General features: G+C 44.9%; 5 protein-coding genes and 1 pseudogene across 6 annotated transcripts; 2 read left to right on the top strand and 4 right to left on the bottom strand.

Annotated features, from left to right (window-relative positions):
- Positions 1 to 32: 32 nt before the first annotated feature.
- LOC26527283 lies at positions 33 to 1,418 on the top strand (annotated as a pseudogene).
- A 10-nt stretch (positions 1,419 to 1,428) lies between these two features.
- LOC6584709 (puff-specific protein Bx42) lies at positions 1,429 to 3,470 on the bottom strand. The gene is made up of 3 exons (XM_002010317.4): positions 3,113 to 3,470; positions 2,495 to 3,055; positions 1,429 to 2,431 (listed from the first exon to the last, which is right to left on the bottom strand). The coding sequence occupies exons 1-3, from the start codon at positions 3,333 to 3,335 to the stop codon at positions 1,584 to 1,586; spliced, it is 1,632 nt and encodes a 543-aa protein (XP_002010353.1). The 5' UTR covers positions 3,336 to 3,470; the 3' UTR covers positions 1,429 to 1,583.
- Positions 3,471 to 3,699: 229 nt separating this feature from the next.
- LOC6584708 (mitosis initiation protein fs(1)Ya) lies at positions 3,700 to 6,323 on the bottom strand. The gene is made up of 2 exons (XM_002010316.4): positions 6,200 to 6,323; positions 3,700 to 6,130 (listed from the first exon to the last, which is right to left on the bottom strand). The coding sequence occupies exons 1-2, from the start codon at positions 6,215 to 6,217 to the stop codon at positions 3,941 to 3,943; spliced, it is 2,208 nt and encodes a 735-aa protein (XP_002010352.2). The 5' UTR covers positions 6,218 to 6,323; the 3' UTR covers positions 3,700 to 3,940.
- Positions 6,324 to 6,638: 315 nt separating this feature from the next.
- Positions 6,639 to 10,491, bottom strand: LOC6584707 (putative ATP-dependent RNA helicase SoYb). 2 transcript variants are annotated; one of them, XM_032732111.2, is made up of 5 exons: positions 10,386 to 10,491; positions 9,900 to 10,308; positions 7,659 to 9,833; positions 7,188 to 7,586; positions 6,977 to 7,135 (listed from the first exon to the last, which is right to left on the bottom strand). In XM_032732111.2, the coding sequence occupies exons 1-5, from the start codon at positions 10,406 to 10,408 to the stop codon at positions 7,064 to 7,066; spliced, it is 3,078 nt and encodes a 1,025-aa protein (XP_032588002.2). In that variant the 5' UTR covers positions 10,409 to 10,491; the 3' UTR covers positions 6,977 to 7,063. The 2 variants fall into 2 exon arrangements, with proteins under 2 accessions (XP_032588000.2, XP_032588002.2); XM_032732109.2 differs by having other exon boundaries at positions 6,639 to 7,586.
- A 425-nt stretch (positions 10,492 to 10,916) lies between these two features.
- On the top strand, positions 10,917 to 13,984 carry LOC6584706 (activating signal cointegrator 1 complex subunit 2). The gene is made up of 5 exons (XM_002010314.4): positions 10,917 to 11,159; positions 11,226 to 11,386; positions 11,646 to 12,254; positions 12,342 to 12,620; positions 12,684 to 13,984. The coding sequence occupies exons 1-5, from the start codon at positions 11,055 to 11,057 to the stop codon at positions 13,711 to 13,713; spliced, it is 2,184 nt and encodes a 727-aa protein (XP_002010350.1). The 5' UTR covers positions 10,917 to 11,054; the 3' UTR covers positions 13,714 to 13,984.
- Positions 13,896 to 16,408, bottom strand: LOC6584705. The gene is made up of 6 exons (XM_002010313.4): positions 16,237 to 16,408; positions 15,904 to 16,168; positions 15,748 to 15,831; positions 14,836 to 15,693; positions 14,423 to 14,765; positions 13,896 to 14,350 (listed from the first exon to the last, which is right to left on the bottom strand). Exons 1-6 carry the CDS (start codon positions 16,339 to 16,341, stop codon positions 14,008 to 14,010), a joined length of 1,998 nt encoding a protein of 665 aa, XP_002010349.3. The 5' UTR covers positions 16,342 to 16,408; the 3' UTR covers positions 13,896 to 14,007.
- Positions 16,409 to 16,444: the final 36 nt, after the last annotated feature.

Raw genomic sequence — 16,444 nt, 5'->3', positions numbered from 1 at the left:
TCAAAATTGCTAATATGATCGGCGGCATTGACCCTGCACATTTCGAAGCAGATAAGACTATGTGAGATGCTTTTTTGTGCATGTAGACAATACGTAAGATGTTCAATCGGATTACTCGAGTTTTTTTCATACTAAGTTTTCTATATACTAGTATTTATACTGGCCATGGTAAGATTTGATTCAAGTCTGATTTTAAAATTAAGAACTTCACGAAGTGCTTATACTTCACATCCAGAGATCTGCAAATTTATTTTCTTATCTAATGGTATCAAAATTGAAATGTCTACTAACGCTGTGGTAACAGGAAAATTGCATGTCGAACTAGATTATTAGAGAGCTGAAACTTAAAATATTTATTCGTCATAAATTCAGCGTTCTCGTTCACAGTTCCCACAATGCATCACGGCCGTCGTAGAGTGGATGGGAAGATTGGATATTGCAAGCAACGTTCCATGTGCTGGGAAAGTGACGTTGAGCTAAATCACTCCAACAGTTTCGGGTGCTCAAGTATTAAACGATCAGATCTGGTATGCTGTCCACGTCGCACACTAATAGAAATTTTCTCGACTCAATTGCCTGTTGAAAACTCCTGCTGCCCCCTCCGGGTGTTTGTGGCATTACCCCTTTAATGAATCGCATTTTCCAAGGCGAACGGGCGGACATTCAGAATTTGGCTGGACGGCTTTGCTGTTTTATTCGAACGATGGTAACTTGTCCACTTGGCTTGAACTGAACTTGTTGCTAACAACTCCAGTTTGCAGCCCGATGTGCGGTAGATCTCTCATCAATAATCGATGGATATTGACGGCGGCTCATTGTGTGATCCGTCAGTATAAAATTCGAGCGCGTCTGGGTGAGTGACTGCCAAGAGTATAAGAATGGTAACAGGGTCTGTGCTCCATCGCACATAGACATCAATGTTGACCTCATTAAGCCACATGAGCAATATCGCAGCACCTTCGGCCATTTCAACGACATTGCATTACTGCTTCCTAGCCATTCCGTGAACTATACAGACTTTGTGATACCCATATGCCTGCCGCCAGCAAAAGAGAAGTATGAGAATGCCTATTCTGGACATGCCATGGAAATCGTTGGTTGGGGAAAAACTGACAAAAGAAACTTCAAAGGCAGTACAATCAAGATGAAGGGCATATTAGAAGTCATCTCCATCTCCGAATGCCTACGAGTGCGTCAGCAGATCGACCCTGGCCAAATGTGCGCCGGTGGCCAAACACCTCAAGGTAGCTGCAAAGGCGACTCCGGTGGTGCGTTAATGCTGTGAAATACAAGCTTTGCCATTCCCACGTACTATGCCATTGGCATCATTTCACTTGGCCAGCAATACTGTTCACCTAGACGAATACCCCAGATCTTCACAAGAGTTGAGTTCTATGTGCCCTGGATAATTGATACAATGCATGCCAATTCTTAGGATTATTTCGTTTATAATATGACTGTAAAAATATGTATACATATATATATATATATATGTATATTATGTGAATGTATGTTTGCATTTATGCCATACTTTCAGGATTAATCAAAAGGTTATTATTATTTTTATGAAGTCAAGTCTAGTCTTAATCACGTCGGCTACGTTTGCGATCTGAGTGGCTGCCACGTTCGTTCTTTTCGTCGGCACGCTTGGGCGCCTTTTTGGCCATGTTCAAGAACTTGTCGAGACCGAAAGGATCCTCCTCCTTCTCAAACTCAACTGGGCCGTTACGCTGGGCGCCAGCAGTATCACGCGAACCAGCTCCAGAAAACTGTTTGTCGGGGACAAAGCGTTTCGTATTGACAATGGTATCCAAGTCTCCGCCATAGTTGTCGCTGTCTGCCTGCTTGCTAGGCCGATAGATGTGAGCGCCCATTGTGTTGGAATCGCGCCATGGCTTGTCATAGACATTGTAGGCCTCGTCGTCACCGTAGCCCGAGTCCATGCCCTTTGTGGTATTGAAGAGTCGCTGGTCAAACAGTGTTTCACCATTGCCGGCGCTCTTTGCTGGTAGGCCTAAAGCAATCTGCTCCGATATGTCACGCTCCCGTTCGCGCTGCAGCTTTGTACGTTTCTCTGGTGCAGCTCGTTGCAAATTGCGGTCACGTTGTCGTTCCCTTTGTCGTTCGGCACGCAAATCGTTACGTTCACGCGCATCGGCACTACCACCCGGTGCATCTGGTTCGGGATTGCGTAAGCCAGCACGTTCCTCGCGTGCACGTTGCGCCATCATACGCAGCATGTCCTCCTTCTTCTCCTTCTCTTTCTGCGCCAACTTCTTCTCCAGCTGGGCGCGAGCTTCGACGGCCTCACGCGCCTTTCTGTCGGCTATGTAAAGAGCTTCCGCCATTTTGGCGAACTTTTCGTTAATGTGCACTTGCTGCAGGCCACGACCATCAGCGGCCAAGCGCTTATCCAATGGTATGGTATAACCTAGTGAATAAAACGAATCATATCAATTAATTGAATGTGCATGAAATGTATGTTAAATCAAACCTTTGGCGTTCTTCCAATTTGATATGCAGGGCGGTATTTTCCATTCCTTTTGCTCCTTGACGGTCACCTTGCGCGAGGGCGAGTGCAGAACGGGTGCTGGTGGTGATGGGGGTCCGCGTGGTATCTTCTTGTTAATGCGAAACTTGGGAGGCTCCATGGGATCTTGCTGCGCCTCCACCATACGAATAACGCGCTGTTTGGCGCCAGAGTTGAAAGCATCGCCCTGCTGCGATGGCGTATACCGAATGTACTGCGCAGGTGCTGCCTTTTGGGCATGGCGCACAGGAAGCGCTGAGGTAATCTTCTGGTTGGTCAGTTTCTCTAGAGCTAGTCGTGTTTCTTCGGTTGTTTCGGCAACGGTTTCCTCGTCGGGACGCTGTAACTCCTCAGCGTCCTCGGCTAAAACCTCAGCGGGCAGCAGTTGAGATATCGACGAGTACACGATTTTGTCTTTTCCGTGACCCTGGCGGGCAATGGCATCATATTTAACTTTGCCTTTATCATCAAGGCGCACGGCAAGAGCATCTGGTTTCTTGCCCACATTGGCAGGCGCTCCAAGACCTGAACGACAGAACATGTTCATACAACTTCTATTGTTGTTTATCGTTGCAAACTTACCCAGTGGATATTGTGCTACGTGTATTTCGGGAAATGCACCGCCATCCCCAAAGTCAGCCTCTGTGCGTGGTATCCAGTCCTTGCGCTGACCGTAAGGTGGCGCTGCTATTTTGGCGGACACCAGGGCACCAATCATTGGAGCACCTTTGGCTGTCAAACGACGCTCGTCCTCGCGATCCCATACCGCGTTAGTCGGTGTGGGCAGAAGACTTGATAACGACATCAGATGTTTTTGGATATTAGTTTTTTAATCTCTAATTGATATTTGCAGATTAATAATGATGAAAACTGCTGCGAAGAAAATATGAACGCACGCACACACACTATTATACACAGTTTTCTGTTTAGTGTGACCGTTTGAGAATAATCAAAAAATACTGATACACTGTAAACTCGAAATGAAAGTAAACTATTTTCTAGTATTTAATTGAACATGAAAATTTTCGATATCAGTTGCTGAACATTGGAATTTAACATTCATCTGTAACATGATATGCTTATGTTAAACCAGCAAGCACGATTAAGTGTCTTTTAACAGTGGTGGATCAGCAACTGCTCAACCAACTGCACATTTGATACAATGCGACTGCGCTTGAGCTGCAATGCGAGGCTCACAATTGGAATTGATTTATTAAATGAATTTTCACCTACGCCATTTACAATATTGAGAAGCTTTGCGGCATAATTTTCAATTGATTTGAATTATTTGCTCTGTTTGCTTAATATTCTTAGGAACTCATTCCGCATCATCGTACAAAATAAATGCTATGAAAAGGCGACAAGATCAACATACGAGGACAGAACATTTAAAACGAAGTAACTTATTAACTAATTATTGCGCATGCGTTCGATTGGTTTCCTTGGCTGTATACGCAAACGTTTCGAGGAATTGGACGGCGACATTTGAGTACAGCTTGCGTTGTCCAGGGTTTGGGTTCGTTTGCGTTTCAAGCTTTGCAAGTCGGCGTCGTCATGGGAGTGAATTGTGCGCACCAATGAGCCAGCAATGGAGGCACAGCGTCTAATCAGGGAACCAGAATTAGAAGTAGACGGGATGTTTTCCTTATCGCCAGCGTTGCTATTGGGATCCGTTCGCAGGGTCTGTGGCAGGCGCATAACAGATGAGACCAAAGACCAGAGACGTCCTTGACGCTTCTTGTCGTTCTGTGTTGATGCGCTGTTTGGCAAGAAGACCTCGTCCTCATCGTCACTCCCGATATCCTGGACGCAGCTGAAGGACTTTTGATGATGGCACACACGCAGTGGCGGACGTGCTCGTGGTCCTTGAGGTCGTGATCTCTCAGCCCGTTTTGTCTCTGCCATGAATTGACCGCTTAGCTGGCGCGGCACAATCTGCTGCCTACGTCGCTCACTGTTGCTGGGCCCAGCACTCGGGCTGCCAGCAATGGCCGCCAATGGGCTGTTGCTCGGATTGGGTGTATAAAAGATTTCCTTTTCATCTGGCGTCGAGTTAGCCATTTGAGTTGTTTGCATATTTGGTTTCAGAGGCGTCTCAAACTTGATGAGCTTCTTGTTGATGATGGCGCCGGGCACACTTGTGATGGGTGTTATCGGCGGCACCACCACGGGGCAGTCGACCTGGGCTGGCCGTAAGTTGGTGCTCAGCTCGGCAGTTGATGAGGAGGAAGTGATTATCTCCACACTCTCACAGGAATTGTAAACTGTGCTCGTGGTGCTGGTGCCGGCAGCGGCGGCAATCAGCGAAACGCTGTTCCCGGCATGCTGGGTGCGGGTTATGATAATCGACTCCCTTGTTAGCTTCTGAGCGGAGAGCAGTATCTGATAGGATTCAGGACTCTTCAACTCCTGGCCATGGTTGTTGTCGCTGCCAGTACTGCTGCTATTGCTGTTGCTGTTGCTATTGCTATTCCTATTGCCGCTGGAGTCGTCGCTCTGCGTGCGTCGAACTACTGGGGACAGGCGCAAGTCCAGTGGCAGGGCGGCATTGGGTGACCTGTTGACCTCGTTCAAATCGAGGCGCATGCGCCTCTGCTCGCTCTGGCCAGGGAGCATGCCCACGGCGCCATGCTCCACGAAGGCCTTCTGTATGCTCTTGGACATAACCTGACGCAAGGGCGTCACGGCGCTCATCTTGCCACGGCCACCAACCTTCCAGGTGCGCTGATGCTGCGGCGGCACCAAGTGGCTGCTGTCTGGCGCCGCATTAGGCTCATCCATAGCATATCCGCTGTGATAGATGCTCGACACCTGACCGCCCCCAACACTGGATGCGTTAAATGTTAGCGGCTCTTTGGGCTTGGCGAACATCGTGTAGACCTGCAGCGGCGTTGATGTGGAGCGTATGACCTTGCCCTTGCTCTTATCATTGCAGTGCACACTATCTGGCTGCGCACACACTTGTCCAATGCTGCGACGCTGCTGCCCGGACAAGTTTACACTTTCTGACGACAGATTGCGTATGGATGAGACGCTATCGCTTATGAATTCCTCCTGAGTCAGACGACCTTTGGCCTTCCAGCGTAGATTAAATAGCGATATGGGCGTTAAATTCAAATGCTGATGCGTTTCGTCCATCTCTTTAGCTATGTGGGGCGAAGTCTGTGTTGATATAGTATTGGCGGCCACAGTTGCCTTTTTCACCGTTACCTTCGAGGCCTCCGTGTCGTAGGTCGCATTCTGCGCCGTGCTGGCTGCGCTGCAATTCTGACCCAAGTCAACACATTTGCTAAACTCTTTCAGGTCATCGATCTTGGTATAATGGCGCAAGCACTTGCGACAGCGCAGCGGCAGGTGCACACTCTCGATGTGGGCCAGCAGCTCGGCATACATCTCTTTGCGCAGCGTGAGCGGCTTTTGCTCACATATCGGACAGAAGACATAAATGGTTGAGGTCTTTACCTCAATGTCATTGCCAAGGCCAACCATCTTTGAATGCTGCTCTATAGGCTGGGTTACGGCAATGGCGTGTGCTTCGAATTGATGCTTTTGGCGGCACTTGCCGCAGCAAAAGATTCGTTTGCAAATATGGCACTTAACCTACAAGGATACATGTACGTAGATTCAAAATATAAACAAAACATTTGCAAATTATGTGTAATATCTAACCTCATCAGAAAAACGCATTTTATTAATGGGGTAATTCAATTAAAATTGCAATCTCAATTATAATCAACTTAATTTTTCCATGAAGCACTAAACTAATACAGATATGAAGTTACAACGGTTCTTTTCGTACATATTTGCATGCATGCATTTAAATAGAATGGTCAGCCCCTTATTCGATATACAATAAATATCGATTACACTAATGATAGTCGTGGGAAATTATGAGGTAATTATTTGGGACACTATAACGGCTATTTTATATGTACACCTTTTTCAAATGCAACCGTCACATATATGTACATATATACACATATGCAACTATGTATGCATACATACATATGCGTTGCAAACATGGCTGCCTATTGTGGACAAATTTTTATTTTACAATTTTACGCTAAATATATACATTCATACATAGAAATGTATATTAAAAGACAGCTTAAAGCTACGCTTTGGTAGCTTTCTAGGAGAAACTTCATAATTGCTTTATTTGCATATAATTTTTTGATTACAAACTGCTTATGTCATACAAAAAATGTAATATGATCTGTAAGAAAAATTGAATGACTTTGAATGTGTTGTTTTGATTGTGGTTTTCTTTGAAAGAATTAAAAAATGTAATACGATCTGTAATACAAAAAAAATCCAATTCCTTTGGATATACATGCACACATACATTTGTGTGTATTGAAATGAGTGTGGATATTAATAAGAATGAGTATTAATGGTATTAGAAAAAGGGGTCTCAGGCTTAGCTGTTTATACCCCCTTATATGGACGGTTGGGCTTCAGAAATACATTTCTGTATACGCATATGCACTCCGCTGTCCGTGTACATTGGGATGTGCTTAAGTACAAAACTGTTCAGGTCATTGCCGCTCGAGTCGTAGATGTTTTCCACGAAAAATAGATCAAGAAAGCCAAAATTAATATCGGCTGTAAAGACGCAATTAGGCTTGGCCGGAAGATTGAAAAATTTATGACGCACCAACTTCTTGGCGTCGTCTGGCCAAATGCGCTCCATGTTAAAGGGAGCTAGACCAGTGATGCGTAGGTCGTACGCTTCACAGGGCTCGTCCTTAAACTTTTCATAGCAGATCAGCAGTTCATTTTGCTTAACTATATAAAATTCAACGCCAGAATCCAGCTGCTTGACCTCGATGCGATCTGCAGATTCGATTCGAGTTATGCCCACGCGTTGGTAGAGATTGTGAATCTTCAGCACGTATACATCGTTAATCAGGGGCTTTGTGCACCTCGGATGGCTCAACATGGATTCATAGTGCAATCGAAGCTTATCGCCAAAATATGACAAGGGAGTGTTCATGTAGTATCTGGCGGTAGCTTTCTCAATTAGCCTCACAGCGGTCTGGGCCGGATTCACGCTCTGTTGGTTGGATAACAAGTATTTGAATTATAAGTATACACATATGTAGAAAATGACCTATTGTTCACTTACTGAAATGACGTAGAATTTGATTGTGCCCTTGGTAGGAGCATCGTCCAACGGCTTCGTTTCGTGGTCCCACAGAAAGTGCCGAAAGAAGCACAAGTGGCGTATACAATTTCCATAGGACTTGAGCATGCGGCACAGCGGAAAGTCTGAACGCGACTCAGAGGTATCGGAATATATTCGGCATTCGTTTAGTATCGTCAGAAAACTTTCGGGTGGATGGCGACTATGCTTGAGCATAAAATCGCAAAATAACCAAGCTTGTTCAAATTCGCTGGGACGCATGACTACAACCGATATGCCGTGGAATTTTTCTATACCACATAGATAGTTGTTATAGAATATGCTGAACTGAGCCTTAAAGAATGGCCAGTTACTGTAGCCGTAGTGAACCAAAAAGTCAATACGTCCGCCACGCAATTTATCAATCGCATCCTCAGCGACAACTAGCACACGGCTCATATGACTCTTGCACCAATCCTTATAGAGCTGGTTTGTTTTCTGATCGAATTGCTCAATAACCAAGTTGTCGATGCTCTTGGTGTTAAGTAGCTTGCTCAGTGCAGATACATCTATATTTCCGCTGCAGGCCAGCACTACGCGCTTCTTCATCATCTGCTTTTCGGCGAGAATTTTCTGTATCTCACCATTATAATTTTTTGATACGATAAAGTCAAAGTTGATTCCAGCAAACATAGCCGCTTCCAATGCGTCCTCGAACACGAGCAGAATATCGGGCAATTCCCTCATCAGTGGCTTCATAAACGAATCAATCCACAAACGTCCAACGACGAACAACTGGCTGTGGCCCTTCTCAAAGCGCAGCACGGTTAAGATCCAGTATATTATCTTCTGGCAATGAGTTCTGCCTCCACGCCAGATGCTATCGATGCCATCGAAGGCAACACACTTTAAGGCAGCCGGGTTGAAGATGGACTTTGTTTTGCCATTGAGCATATACAACTTCACTAGATTGTCAACAGTGGCTATCAAGATGCCGCAAGGTTTTCTCATAGTTTCGGCAACCTCTTCAATACAGTTACGGCTGAGTGCTTTAACAACTTGCACGAAATCCAAGCGCGTCGGGCCTAGCAATCCCATACACAACTGAGCGATTTCATCCCCCTCATTCTCATTCACGCAAACTATTATGCAGCTGGGGCCGCGATCGGTGTTATCCAGTATACGCGGCGGTGTCTTCAGTATGATGTGCTGACACAGCGTGGGCAAATAGCTCCAGGTTTTACCAATTCTCTCATTCCCAATTATGCACATGGAGCCACCAGAAGCTGCATGTCGCCAAGCAAATCGCTGTACGCGCTTTGCTCGCATCTGTCCAATATTCTGGCGACGCAGGGCTTCCTTCATATATGGACTAAATTCAGGCACATCATTCGCGCTGTAACAAGAAATCTGTTCAGTGCGACTCCAAGTAAATATGCCAAAGGTGGTGTAAGAGTAAGGACGGTTTTGGGCTTTGGAGCTCTGCTGATTGTTTGAGGCTTTTTTTACATTAACACCGTCACTATCTTTGGCACCTGAAACAGACAACGCATTGACCTCTTCAATCTTATTCTTTGCAATTGAATGTGTTTCATCTAACTCGGCCGGCGCATCGACCTCTTGAATCTCACTGTTTGGTATTGGAACCATTTTAGGATCTGTAGAATGTGTTTCATCTAACTCGGTCGGCGCATCGACCTTTTGAATCTCACTGCTTGGTATTGGAGCCAATGGTAGTATTTTAGGATCTGTAGAATGTGTTTCATCTAACTCGGTCGGCACATCGACCTTTTGAATCTCACTGTTTGGTATAGGACCCATTGGTAGCATTTCATCTAACTCGGATGACGTATTTAAAGTGATTGACATTGATGAAATATTTTCTGATGAATTTTGTATGTTCTGTGCAGTTCCTGCAGTCGGAATTGTTTGTTTTTGGGCGTCTAAGGTCTCATTCTTTTGCTCACCAGTTTTTTGCTGTACCAGATTTTCGATTTTACGTTTTATTACTAGCACCTTCGTCCCTTCAGCAGGCTGGGGAATCAGCAGTTGCAAACGTTTTTGAAAAATATGCGGCAATGTCTGGGTGTAGTGCACCAGGAAGTTAACTTTTATATTGCCGATCTTCGACAAATGTTTTAACATTGCATCGCATACAACCAAGACGGAGTTGAGGAGCTATCAGAAGAAGCACATTGAAGTTATGTGACATATGCGTATAATTTAAACCATTGGACTACTTACACCGTCGTTCCATAACAGGATACCTGAATCAATTGCCTTGGAAGCCACATTTACCAAGAGGCAGCCAATGCTGCGTTTGCCCAATTCTTTCAATACCTTTGCTGCCTGATTTTCTAGTTCACAGACAACCACAATGCGTACAGTATTAAAATCTTTAGTTCTGAGGCATGTGGCCAAGAAATCAAGACCCGCATCTTCAGATGATGGCGTCACATAAGTATATTCCACATCGTCGCAAATATAATTTGTGACTTGCTCATTTCCACTTAGATTTCCGTTCTCATTTATTTCCGCTGACAATGTAGCGTTTTCTAATAGTGGCTGTGTGTTATACTGGTCAAGCCTGATAGATGCTCCAAAAGCTCTATATAAGTTTGCTCGACCCATGCCACCAATTGGCTTCATCAAGCTGAATAACAAGTAATGACAAATTTCAGTACGATCTGCTTAGATTAAGCTCTTTTAACACTTTTAATATATATTTACCCAGAATTAGAAGCCGCATTCATAGCTGCACGGAAAAACCAGTACACGCCACAAAGCAAGTCAAATGTCAAATTGAAAAAAGTGCAAGCTAAGCAGTTATCGCAATGGCGCCGATAGCGATTATTACAAATCCAGTGTTAGTAAACAATGTCTTTCTTATACGGTATCACTTTGTTGTGTGGTTAGTGAGGGTATTAATACCTGACATTAATAACATACATGGATATACAAGAAACAAAAAATTAATAAATAAGCTAAATAAAACAAGGTTTTTTATCAATACATTTTATGTTTTATAATCTATATTCATAAAACTTTCATAGAAATTATGACTATTGTAATAGTTCTAAAGTAGTGTCTGTGTAGTTTTTTATAATTAGAGAAATTATATAAATTAAAGATTTTATTAATTTCGTAAATAAATATATATATTTAAATTAATACCTAAAATCGTTATTTATATCTATTTCGGTATTTTCGTATTGGAAGCGCTTGCAATTATGGCCACACTTGGCTTACAATTTGTGTAATGTATCGATATTGTTAATATCTCGAACATATGTATTACGATAGTTAATTCAACAGCCCTTATCAAATAATAACTCGGTCTGTTTATCTATAATTTGTGTACTTTCGGCTTTAACTATTGCTGTGATAACAGTTTAGAAAATGGACGACATTAATAATAACTTTAATCCAAATAAGCTGCCATTAGACGAACTAAAGATAACAATTATTGGCAACGATGGTGTCACACGAGAAGTGCCTGCACTTGTAAGTATTTAAATTAAGCATATCCAAAACTAATAATAGCTATAAATCCTCGAATATTTACTACAGGATTCTCATTGGCTGGCGCCTGATAAGAAATTTAGTGGTTATTTCTGCTTGCTAAGCACCTTTGATACGCTCAGGTCGGGCGCCGAATTGGACGAGTGGCGTTACCTTGCCATTAACGTCGAGAAAGACTTCAAGTTCCTTCTTCAATTAAAACATCATGAGTAAGTGCACATTAGGTGCAGACACACACACATAGCTCCATCCATACATTGTGTTTTTTTTTTTTCACTTCGTTTCTTTATTGTAGATCTATTTCTCAACTCTATAGTTTTAGATATGCCTTAACTATGAGTTTTTGCAGCAGATCCCCACAATTGCATTATATATTTTCCTTTTGCTATATAGTAACAATATGCAATCGCTTCTTACCATCCAGTCGAGTTTTTTCCCATCCATACTAAATTAAATTTACATCTACAGATTCTGGTCATATATGGTGTATAATAAAGCGACCAAGGCCTGTCTTCTAGCATTTCTTCAGGGATGCAATCCCTGCTATCGACCGCGGAGCCATGAAAATGAGTCAAGTGATGAACAGGTCAATGCATTGGCGTTTTATGAGCATCTGCTCAATCTGGCTGTGCGCGTGGTTATGCGTCTACTTACTTCGAATGAATCGCCTACAGAATGGATTAAACCGGAGCATCACAGCAACCTATTGTATAACCACTATCTGATGTCTGTGCCGTTGCTGTGCGATTTGGTTATTGCACTGGGCGATGTCGATGAACAGAACGTGAAAACGCTGCAAAATATATTTGATACTCTGGTGCGCATTCAGCCGAAATACAAAAGAGACATGATGGAAGGTTTGTCATTCTTTGAGGATGCATTTCTCAGCATGCAGATTCAGGTGGAGAACGAGGGCTGCGAAGGTGCCGGCGGTGGCCCCCCCCTGGATCCTAATGCCGATTCGCCCTACGACGATGTTGTGGTATTTGCCTTAGATTGTGCCTATACGCTACGTTTGCTCCTCCAGTATAGCCCTTCTCTGTTTGTGGTCTGCGAAGAGCTTAAAACTGTACAAAGGTATACAAGAGAGAAAAAAAAAACAGACAGACTGTGAGAGAAAAAGGGGGATAATATTATACTGACCTGTTTTCCGTTTCTTCACAGCATTTCCAATTTCTACGATCTGACCATCCCAATGCTAAATAAAAATATCTATCAGATTAAAGCAGATGCCAAGTCCTTGCCCTGGCTGAACGAGGCGCGTCAGCAATACCTGCTCGCTGTGCACTACATAGCCAATGGACAGGTGCAAGCTGGTCATGGCGAGCAGCTGGTGGAGTTGCTGCAGGAATGCCTCTCGGCGCAGACCTTCATTGTGGACCTTCAACGTAAATATCCGGTGGAGGTCTATCTCAAGTTGCTCATGAAGAAGTGCCCCGACCTGTGAGTGGCTGTGTGTTCAAAACTTGATGCGAACTCTCGTTTATATATGTACAATCTATGTAGCAAAAACTACAATTTGGACTTCTTGATAAGCGGCTACCAGAAGGCGGTTAGCAGTTGCCCCCTCGGCACCCTTGCCGACGCACTGCTAGCCAATGGTCATAACTCTGATGATGAAGCTGGCGCATTCATCTTACCGGTTGAGCCACTTCGCGTGACAACGCCTACAGTTGCTGAAAATGGAGCTGCTCGCGACCTGGACTTGGAGGCGTCCGCTGTGCTAGATGTGCTCCCGGACCTGGGAATGGGCTTCATTCGACGCGTACTCACTCGTTACGAGAACAGCGAGCAGGCGATTGCCGCCATATTGGATGAGAATTTGCCGCCCGACTTGGCGAACGTGGATAAACAGGAGGTGTACTTACCAGACGATCCGCAGGACAAATTGCAAAGCCAAATTGGTGTACGCCACTACAATGTGCACGATGGTGACAAGTACGACGTGCTCACCACTGACAACCCGCAGTGCATCATTAAGAAGGGCAAGGGGCTGCCTGGCGGGCCGCGCAACGCAGAGCAGTTGTTGGACGACAAGCGCGACATTGGGTTAATGAGGCAGCGCTATGAGCAGTACTCCATGGTAGAGGAGACACCACTCGAACGTGGCGACGAGTACGATGACGAGTACGACGACAGCTATGAGGCATTGAACGATGGCCAGGCACCGCCGCTGAGTTTGTTGCGCGAAAAACTGCAGCAGGCATCAGCGACAGCTGCTAGCAGTGCCTTTGAGGCCCAAGACGCTGACGAGGATAACCATGCTGAGGCTAGCGATGATGATAACATGAATGCGACAAAACGTGACGAATTCTGTGAGAATCCAGAGCTGATACGCGCACGCTATCAGCAGCGCCAGATGGCCAAGTACGGACCGCGTGCCAAAGCGGAGGTAGTGGGCGCACCAAAAGGCCAGGGCCAGACACAGGAAACGACACGCAATCGCAGCCAAAAGGAAGCACACAAATCCTCGCGCGCCAACCACAATCGCAAGTCCGGCGCAGCGTTCAAGCGTAGCAGGGGCATGATACCCTAACTTATTCAAATATCATAACACATCACTCGTGATATCATAACTCATAATGTATAACGGGCCTTCAACTTTCCAATCAAATGAAATTGTATACTGAAATATGTTGCGGCAGCTAAATATGAAATGAAAACTAAATAAAAAAACACAACACAGCTACTGAAACAGATCAAAATTAAAAATACGAATAACACTTGAAGAAAACGGATTTATTTAAAATTATGTCAATAAAAAAAAAAATAGTGCAAAATTAAAAATAAAAATATGTTGAAAACAATATTAAAGCTCTTTGTTTTGGGTTCAATTAGAAGATAGCTGCTGCTGGTGCTCCCTATATAGGACGTTGAGTGCTCGCATTTTGGCGCTGTGGCCGCTCTGCTGGCACTTGCCATAGTTGGCGCGCACGAACTCCTTGTAGGGCGTTACCAGCTGATCGGTGAAGGACAGGTTATAGACGTCGTCGGTGCAGGACTCTACGTTAACCTCGAACTGGCAGTAGAAGCAACGCAGCCGCGACGCCTCGTCCTCGAACTTGATGCGCCCGAAGGAGCGGGCACGGCACAGAAGACAGGTGTACTTGTAGCTGGCATTGCAATCCACTATTTCCGGCAGCTCGGGCATCATCGATTTGGCGCGATAAGCCCTGCAGTTAATGAATATTATTTATAATGATAAATGCTTATAAGTATTGTCTGATCTCCAATTGGACATTTACCATTTGCGACAGTTATCGCCATGCCCCGTCTCGCCGTGGTACTGAAAGGCAGCCGCATGGCACATCTCGTGGAGCAGCTCCTTCACCACCATTCCGGGGTGCTTGATATTCTGCCATAGGATAATGCGCGATCTGCGCTGCCCACCAGATTCGATGCGATGCTCGATGCTGCTGAGTGAATTCATGCAACTCTTCCACACAATTTCTGGGCGCAGACCACAGTGGAAGATTTGGTGGTTGAGTATATGGAATAGGGTCTTAGCCAGATGCTCCTTGCACGCACCAAAGTCCCGCTTTCGATAGTTCACAGCGAGCGGATGACACATATTTAAAGGCGTGGTCGCTGCAAAGATCGTATCATTATACCATTATATTTATGTTATATCTATCAGCTTCACTATTGATTGACTCACATCGCAGCGAATCCACAAAGTTGTACAGGGCCGCATGAGGCCCGATCATACTGGCAATCTTCTTGTGCTGTTGACAGGTGAGCGCACGCTGCTCCTCGCTGGGTAAGCCGCTCAAGTCGATGGGCTCCTTGATATGGTCGGGCGTTTGGCTCTCAAAATAGTTGGCATTGGCGCGCTGCACCATGTCGTCCATGAGGAGCATCTTCATTTCATTGGTTAAGTTAGAGCCGAGGGCTCTTATACGAGATGGCTCCGGATTGCGTTTATCCGGCACTGTGGGCGTACTTTGGGCCTGGACGTTGGCATTGGATGTCCATAAGCGACTGTGCAACAGCGACGGAGGTTCGTCCTCATCCATATGGTTGTCCTCGTACTCAAAGTTAGCCATGGGATTGTAGAGACGGCGCTGCCGGGCAACAAGGCCCAAAAACTTTTGGAGACGTATCTTCAGCTCACTATCGAACTCGACTGTCTCTTCAGTCGTTGGCTCGCTGGTAACAATGGCAACTGGTCGACTCAGATCCAAATAGATGAACACATCCGATTCAAGCAATGAGCTGGCATCGCTGCTGCAGCAGCTGTTGCGCATGGAAATGCGTCGCTGTTTGCGCGTTGGCTCACTGTGATTATCTTGAACATATTCTTCGTCATCGTCGTCGTCATCCTCGAGCTCGTTATCGCCAAAGTCGGGATCATCGGAATCATCTGAATCCACATCCTGCGGCTCCGAAGAATAATCAAACTTGTTATCAATCCTTGCGCGGACAGCTCGTCCGCTGCGCGTTGTCGTCACATTGCGTTTCAGCACGGGCGATGCATTCACATCTGCGCCCAGATTAGGTGCATTCAATGGTCCAGCTGTGAAAATAAACCACATTATCATATTTACAAGTTAAGATCCCTATTACCTACATTTACTCTCCTTCTTGATGAGGTAGTCGTCGTGCTTGCGCTTAATGGGCGTGCTTACAATATTATCCATAATGCAAGATTCTTCTGCAAGAATTAATTTCGATTTTAAGTTTGAGTTTGATTTTGATTTTGACATTAGGCCATGCTACAACTTACTAGTGCCATTGATATTGCTGTCACTTTCGGTTTCTGGTATGGTTTCTGTCTCCGAATATTCCCACTGATCTACCTCTAATACTGATTCATTTGATGATGTGCTAGTATCTGATGACCAAAATATGCTCACATCTGACGAGGCACTTGAGGAATCAACAACAATCACGTCCGAGTTCATATCCGTGTCGTCACTGTTGTCCATTTCACCTGCTGTTTGGGGCGTTCTGCACGGAAGATCGTCGTGAGTGTCGTTTGGCACTGGTGGCTGTAGTTTGAATAGTTTTGTTTATGAACCATCACACAACACATTGGGCTTGTTCGACCAATACTAACCGTGTTCGAGCCATTTTTGGTGTTGGCAAGCTGTGTTTCGTTATCGAGGCTTAAACTCTGCAATGCCTCCAATATATTATTGTAATTCGACATCTTGTCAGACATTTTTATTTCATTTTCCGTTGTCTCTTGTCGAATATGCCGGCATCATTTAACAGAAGTTACGGTAGCGCTGCCAGACCGTTGCGGTTCGCTCGTGACTATTGCG

Source organism: Drosophila mojavensis, unplaced genomic scaffold, assembly GCF_018153725.1.
Source record: "Drosophila mojavensis isolate 15081-1352.22 unplaced genomic scaffold, ASM1815372v1 contig_136, whole genome shotgun sequence".
Lineage (NCBI taxonomy): Eukaryota > Metazoa > Arthropoda > Insecta > Diptera > Drosophilidae > Drosophila > Drosophila mojavensis.
The sequence above is the reverse complement of the archived record's forward strand: the minus strand, read 5'-3'. Positions and strand labels throughout refer to the sequence as shown.

What these genes read in the sequence shown, in the direction of transcription:
- LOC6584705 (XM_002010313.4), bottom strand. Translation starts at nt 16,341, where the DNA reads ATGTCTGACAAGATGTCGAATTACAATAATATATTGGAGGCATTGCAG. An exon ending in CCAAAAATGGCTCGAACACG is followed by an intron (nt 16,169 to 16,236) that starts GTTAGTATTGGT and finishes TTCAAACTACAG; the next exon opens with CCACCAGTGCCAAACGACAC. An exon ending in CATCAAGAAGGAGAGTAAAT is followed by an intron (nt 15,694 to 15,747) that starts GTAGGTAATAGG and finishes TTATTTTCACAG; the next exon opens with CTGGACCATTGAATGCACCT.
- LOC6584706 (XM_002010314.4), top strand. Translation starts at nt 11,055, where the DNA reads ATGGACGACATTAATAATAACTTTAATCCAAATAAGCTGCCATTAGAC. An exon ending in GAGCTTAAAACTGTACAAAG is followed by an intron (nt 12,255 to 12,341) that starts GTATACAAGAGA and finishes GTTTCTTCACAG; the next exon opens with CATTTCCAATTTCTACGATC. An exon ending in ATGAAGAAGTGCCCCGACCT is followed by an intron (nt 12,621 to 12,683) that starts GTGAGTGGCTGT and finishes CAATCTATGTAG; the next exon opens with CAAAAACTACAATTTGGACT.
- LOC6584709 (XM_002010317.4), bottom strand. Translation starts at nt 3,335, where the DNA reads ATGTCGTTATCAAGTCTTCTGCCCACACCGACTAACGCGGTATGGGAT. An exon ending in CGTAGCACAATATCCACTGG is followed by an intron (nt 3,056 to 3,112) that starts GTAAGTTTGCAA and finishes TCTGTCGTTCAG; the next exon opens with GTCTTGGAGCGCCTGCCAAT. An exon ending in AAATTGGAAGAACGCCAAAG is followed by an intron (nt 2,432 to 2,494) that starts GTTTGATTTAAC and finishes TTTATTCACTAG; the next exon opens with GTTATACCATACCATTGGAT.
- LOC6584707 (XM_032732109.2), bottom strand. Translation starts at nt 10,408, where the DNA reads ATGAATGCGGCTTCTAATTCTGG. An exon ending in AATGCGGCTTCTAATTCTGG is followed by an intron (nt 10,309 to 10,385) that starts GTAAATATATAT and finishes CTTGTTATTCAG; the next exon opens with CTTGATGAAGCCAATTGGTG. An exon ending in TCAAATTCTACGTCATTTCA is followed by an intron (nt 7,587 to 7,658) that starts GTAAGTGAACAA and finishes TCCAACCAACAG; the next exon opens with AGCGTGAATCCGGCCCAGAC.